Source organism: Odocoileus virginianus, unplaced genomic scaffold (assembly GCF_023699985.2).
Source record: "Odocoileus virginianus isolate 20LAN1187 ecotype Illinois unplaced genomic scaffold, Ovbor_1.2 Unplaced_Scaffold_12, whole genome shotgun sequence".
NCBI lineage: Eukaryota > Metazoa > Chordata > Mammalia > Artiodactyla > Cervidae > Odocoileus > Odocoileus virginianus.
Window position 1 is genome coordinate 1650328 of NW_027224274.1, and position 6975 is coordinate 1657302.

The following is a 6975-nucleotide window of genomic DNA, read 5'->3' on the forward strand; positions in this document are numbered from 1 at the left end:
CAGAGGATTTTCCCAACCTAGATAGCATATTAAAAAGCAGAGACTTTGCCAACGAAGGTCTGTATAGTCAAAGCTCTGGCTTTTCCAGTAGTCATGTATGGATGTGAGAGTAGGACAATAAAGGAGGCTGAGTGCCCAAGAATTTATGCTTTTCGCATTTTGGTGCTGGAGAAGACTCTTGAGAGTCCCTTGGAAGATCAAAGCAGTCCTAAAGGAAATCAACCCTGAATATTCATTGGAAGGACTGATGCTGAAGCTGAAGCTCCAATACTTTGGCCACCTGATGCAAAGAGCTGACTCATTGGAAAAGACCCTGATGCTGGGAAAGATTGAGGGCAGGAGGAGAAGGGGGTGACAGAGGATGAGATGGTTGGATGGCATCATCAACTCAATGGACATGAGTTTGAGCAAACTCCAGGAGACAGTGAAGGACAGGGAAGCCTGGTGTGCTGCAGTCCATGGGGTCACAAAGAGTTGGACATGACTGAGCAACTGAACAACAACAAACCTAGGAGATTAAATCAAGATGGTGGCATAGAAGGACATGTGTTCATCTCTTCTTGTGAGAGTACAGAAATTGCAACTAGCTATTGAACAATCAGCCACAGAAGGATGCTGTAACCCACAAAAAAAGATACCCCACTTCCAAAGACAAAAGAGAAGCCACAACAAGATGGTAGAAGGGGTGCAATCATGATAAAATCAAATCCCATACCTGCTGGGTGGGCAACCCACAAACTGGAGAACAATAATACCAAAGAAGTTCTCCCACTGCTGTGAAGGTTCTGAGCTCTATCTCCAGCTTCCCAGCCTGAGGATCCAGTAAGGGGACTATGAATCCCCAGGGAATCTGACTTTGAAGGTCAGTGGGATTTGATTACAGAACTTCCACAGGACTGGGGAAACAGAGACTCCTCTTGGAGGGCACAAGCAAAATCTTGTGTGTACCAGGACCCAGGGGAAAGAAGAAGTGAGCCTACAGAAGACTGAGCCATACCTACCTGCCAGTGAAGGAGGGTCTCCTTTGCAGGCGCGGGTCAGCAGCGGCTCACTGTGGGGATGGAGGCACTGGCAGCGACAGTCCTGGGGGCCACAGAGAAGGCGCACTTTTGTCAAGTGAGTCCTCTTGAAGATTGCCATTAACCCTTCCATAGAGCCTATAGACTCCAGGGCTAGGTCACCGCAGGCCAAACAGGTAACAGGGAGGGAGTGCAGCCCCATCCCTCAGCAGATAATCAGATTAGTTTTACTGAGCATGACCCAGCCCACCAGAACAAGACCCAGTTTTTTCCACCACCAATTCCTCCCATCAGCTTCATCCACAGAGGACAAACAGAAGAAGTAAGAAGAACTACAATCCCAGGATGAAAACCATAACCACAGTAAGTTAATCAAAATGAAAAGGCAGAGGATTATCTCCCAGATGAAGGAACAAGATAAAACCCCAGAAAAATAACTAAATGAAGGTGGAGATAGGCAACCTTCCAGAAAAAGAATTCAAAATAATGATAGTGAAGATGATCCAGGATCTTGGGAAAAGAATGGAGAAGATGCAAGAAATGTTTACCAAAGACCTAGAAGAACTAAGGAACAAACAAACAGAGATGAACAATACATTAGAAAGAATCAATAGAAGAATAACTTCCAGGGTAAGTGACCTGGAAGACAGAATGGTGGAAAACCACTGTCATAAAACAGAATGTAGAAAAGAGAATGAAAAAGATGAAGACAGCCTAAGAGTCCTCTGGGACAACATTAAACATATCAACATTCACTCTACAGGAGTCCGAGAAGAAGAGAAAAAGGACCCAAGAAAATATTTGAAGAGATAATAGCTGAAAACTTCCCTAACATGGGAAAAGAAATAATCAGCCAAGTCCAGGAAGCACAGAGAGTCCCAGGCAGGATAAACCCAAGGAGGAACACATTGAGACACATAATAATCAGACTGACAAAAGTTAAAGATAAGTCAAAAAGCAACAAGGAAAAAATGACAAATAACATACAAGGGAACTCCCATCAGATTATCAGCTGATTTCTCAACAGAAACTCTACAAACCAGAAGGGAATGGCATGATATATTTAAAGTGATGAAAGGGAAGAAACTGCAACTAAGTTTACTCTACCTGGCAAGACTCAGGTTCAGATTTGATGGAGAAATCAAAAGCTTTCCAGCAAGAAAAAGTTAAGAGAATTCAGCACCACCAAACCATCTTTACAACAAATGTTAAAGGAACTTCTCTAGGCAAGAAACACAAGAGAAGGAAAAGACCTACAAAAAATAAACCCAAACAATTAAGAAAATGGATCATACATATTAATAATTACCTTAAATGTAAATGGATTAAATGCATCAACCAAAAGACATAGACTGGCTAGGTGGATGAAAACATGTGCATGTATACACTTCTACTTACCACATCACTCTACTTAACCCCCTAAATTGTGTGTAATTATTTTATAAAGTGAAAGTCGCTCAGTTGTATCTGACTCTTTGAGACCCCATGGACTATACAGTCCATGGAATTCTCTAGGCCAGAATACTGGAGTGGGTAACCTTTCCCTTCTCCAGGGGATCTTCCCAACCTAGGGATTGAATCTAGGTCTCTGCACTGCAGGCGGATTATAATTGCAAGCCATAATGGAAACATGATTAGCCTAACAGTATACTGTAATTATCTTTTACCTTTTGTCTGGCTATTAACTGTGAAAACTTTTAATTTTGTGATTCAGTTCAGTTCAGTTCAGTTGCTCAGTCATGTCTGACTCTTTGCGACCCCATGAACTGCAGCACACCAGGCTTTCCTGTCCATCACCAACTCCCGGAGCTTACTCAAACTCATGTCCATTGAGTCGGTGATGCCATCCAACCATTTCATCCTCTGTTGTCCCTTTCTCCTCCTGCCTTCAATCTTTCCCAGCATCAGGGTCTTTTCCAATGAGTCAGCTCTTCGCATCAGGTGGCCAAAATATTGGAGCTTCAGCTTCAGCATCAGTCCTTCCAACGAATATTCAGGATTGATTTCCTTTAGGATTGACTGGTTGGATCTCCTTGCAGTCCAAGGGACTCTCAAGAGTCTTCTCCAACACCACAGTTCAAAAGCATCAATTCTTCGGTGCTCAGCTTTCTTTATAGTCCAACTCTCACATTCATACATGACTACAGGAAAAACCATAGTTTTGACTAGACAGACCTTTGTTGGCAAAGTAACATCTCTGCTTTTTAATATGCTGTTTAGGTTGGTCATAGCTTTTCTTCCAAGGAGCAAGCATCTTTTAATTTCATGGCTGCAGTCACCATCTGCAGTGATTTTTGGAGCCCCCAAAAATAAAGTCTGTCACAGTTTCCATTGTTTCCCCTTCTATTTGCCAGGAAGTGATGGCACTGGATGCCATGATCTTAGTTTTCTAAATGTTGAGTTTAATTTTGTGACTATGTAACTAATATTCATTTTAATAGCATTGTGTCATGATTGGTTAACAGAAAATAATTGACTTCTATATCACTAAAACAACCATTTAATGGAAAAACCTGTAATCACTTTTAAAAATCCAGATGCACAGTAGAATTATCTTGGAAATTTTTGAAAAATACAAATGCCCAGGTATTGTTTTATTTTCTCCAAAGCTCCAGATAATTCTAATGAGCAGTCATGTTTAAAAACAACTGGACTGTATGATGACCTTTTACTTTTATCTAGTTTGTTTCACTTTTTCTATTTTATATTCAGTGCTCCCATTTCATTTAGTTTATGTTTTCCAATTTCTCCATTTTTTTTTTTGATGTTCTTTCTCAAGGCTTTATCAAGTGTAGTAGAAAAGCTTTTATATATGTGTGTGTGTGTGTATATATATATATATATATAGTAAGTATAATATATATTTTTTAGAAAACTTATAAATTTTTACCTAGCTAAAAAATTTATGACATTTTGAGTCTACTTGTTTGACCTTAATATAAGTGTAATACTAGATTTGTAATTTATAGTCACTCAAAACTTTGATATAGTTCCATGTATTTTGGCATCTAGCATTACTGCTAAAAGTCTAGAAAATTTATTATTTTAGTGATTTTTAAAAAAAATATTTGAATGAGAAACTTCTAGGGCTTCCCTGATAGCTCAGTTGGTAAAGAATCTGCCTGCAATGCAGGAGACCCCGGTTCGATTCCTGGGTCAGGAAGATCTGCTGGAGAAGGGATAGGCTACCCACTCCAGTATTCTTGGGCTTCCCTTGTGGCTCAGCTGGTAAAGAATTCACCCGCAACGTGGAGACCTGGGTTCGATCCCTGAGTTGGGAAGGTGAAGGGAAAAAGGCCTACCCACCCACTCCAGTATTCTGTCCTGGAGAGTTCCATGGACTCTATAGTCCATGGGACCATGAAAAGTCAGACATGACTGAACGACTTTCACTTTTACTTTCACAGTATTATTAACTAAAGTACAGATTTTGTTCAAATTTCAGAAAATTTTATACTAGTGTCCATTCTCTTTTCATTTTTCTTCTGTTACAAATATCTTCTAATTTTCCTTGTTATGTCTCCTTAGAAACACCCATTATTTAAAAGTGGACATTTAATTTCCAAATACATGGGATTTTTGAAGTATCTTTATACTAATTTCTCATTTTTATATTAATCTCTCATTTAAATGTTTCTTTCTCTGCAATTGCTCTCTGTGGTTTTTTATTCTTTTAACCTTCTTGAGGCTTTCAATAGCTCAATCAAAGATCTCTCTGGCTAAATCAAAGATTTCTGTGGCTAAACCAAAGATCTCACATTGCACTTGAAAATATGTGGGTTATTTTCAAGTATCTTTTGATATTGATTTCTAACATAATTCCACAGTGATAAGAGAACAGACCGTGTATACTTCTTCTTTGTCTCTGGATATGTTCCAGTGTCTCCTGGTTTATAGTCTATGGGAACTTGAATAGAATTTGTATCCTGCTGTTGTGTGAAAATTGTATAAATCTTAATTATGTTGAATTGGTTCATAGTGCTTTTCAGGTCTACTATATCCTTCTACTTTTCTGTCTATTCATTCTATTAATTTTTGAGAGTTTGATATTGAAACTCCAACTAAAAATCTTAATTTATCTACTTAAAATAATACTTGTTATAGGGGAACTACATGTAACTTTGCTTTGTATTTGCTAAGTCTCCTGTAGATGTGTCACCATACTTTCATAATTTAAAAAATTAAAAAAAAATAATTAAAAAATAAACCCCAATCTGATCACATTCATTTCTTGCACAAAATTTCTCAGTGGCTTCCAACTGCCTATAGCAGCATAGTCCGACAAAAATATAATGTGAGCTGAACACATAATTTTAAAGGTTCTAGAGTCCGAGTGGTGAAGAAGGCAATGGCACCCCACTCCAGTTCTCTTGCCTGGAAGATCCCATGGACGGAGGAACCTGGTAGGCTGCAGTCCATGGGGTCGCTAAGAGTTGGACACGGCTGAGCACCTTCACTTTCACTCTTCAGTTTCATGCACTGGAGAAGGAAATGGCAACCCACTGCAGTGTTCTTGCCTGGAGAATCCCAGGGACAGGGGGAGCCTGGTGGGCTGCCGTCTGTGGGGTCACAGAGTCGGACACGGCTGAAGCGACTCGGCGGCAGCAGCGGCAGGGTCCGAGTGGGGTGAGCGAGCTGAGCGGTTGTGTGGCTGCCTCCCGGAGATGGGTAGCGCTTGCAGCAAGGCTGACCAACTGACCGAGAGCAGATTGCAGAATTCAAAGAAGCTTTTTCACTATTTGACAAGGATGGTGATGGAACTATAACAACAAAGGAATTGGGAACTGTAATGAGGTCTCTTGGGCAGAATCCCACAGAAGCAGAGTTACAGGACATGATTAATGAAGTAGATGCTGATGGTAATGGCACAATTGACTTCCCGGAATTTCTGACAATGATGGCAAGAAAAATGAAAGACACAGACAGTGAAGAAGAAATTAGAGAAGCATTCCGTGTGTTTGATAAGGATGGTAATGGCTATATTAGTGCAGCAGAGCTCCGCCATGTGATGACAAACCTTGGAGAGAAGTTAACAGATGAAGAAGTTGATGAAATGATCAGGGAAGCAGATATTGATGGTGATGGTCAAGTAAACTATGAAGAGTTTGTACAAATGATGACAGCAAAGTGAAGACATTGTACAGAATGTGTTAAATTTCTTGTACAAAATTGTTTATTTGCCTTTTCTTTGTTTGTAACTTATCTGTAAAAGGTTTCCCCCTACTGTCAAAAAAAATATGCATGTATAGTAATTAGGACTTCATTCCTCCATGTTTTCTTCCCTTATCTTACTGTCATTGTCCTGAAACCTTATTTTAGAAAATTGATCAAGTAACATGTTGCATGTGGCTTACTCTGGATATATCTAAGCCCTTCTGCACATCTAAACTTAGATGGAGTTGGTCAAATGAGGGAACATCTGGGTTATGCCTTTTTTTTTTTTTGAGTAGTTTTCTTTAGGAATTGTCAGCATGTTGTTGTTGAAGTGTGGAGTTGTAACTCTGCGTGGACTACGGACAGTCAACAATATGTACTTAAAAGTTGCACTGTTGCAAAACGGGTGTTTTATCCAGGTACTCGTACACTATTTTTTTGTACTGCTGGTCCTATACCAGAAACACTTTCTTTTATTGTTAACTTGCTTTTTAAACTTTGTTTTAGCCACTTAAAGAAAATCTGCTTATGGCACAATTTGCCTCAAATCCATTCCAAGTTGTATATTTGTTTTCCAATAAAAAAATTACAATTAAAAAAATAAAGGTTCTAGTTGCCACATTTTTAAAAACTGAAAAGGAACAAGTGAAATTAACTTTAATAGTGTACTGTATTTAACCAACCCATCTAAAATATAATCATTTCAGCGTGTTACCTATGTATCTTTCTATTTTATACTATTTCCATTTTTAATTTACATAAATGAAATAAAACAAAAAATTCTGCCCTTTGGTTGCATTAA

The 6975-nt window shown here is 39.1% G+C and overlaps 1 protein-coding gene across 1 annotated transcript; it reads left to right on the forward strand.

Annotated features, from left to right (window-relative positions):
* The first annotated feature begins 5703 nt into the window (after positions 1 to 5703).
* On the forward strand, positions 5704 to 6721 carry LOC139033498 (calmodulin-1-like). The gene has a single exon (XM_070462707.1). The coding sequence runs from the start codon at positions 5809 to 5811 to the stop codon at positions 6148 to 6150; it is 342 nt and encodes a 113-aa protein (XP_070318808.1). The 5' UTR covers positions 5704 to 5808; the 3' UTR covers positions 6151 to 6721.
* The last annotated feature ends 254 nt before the right edge of the window (positions 6722 to 6975 follow it).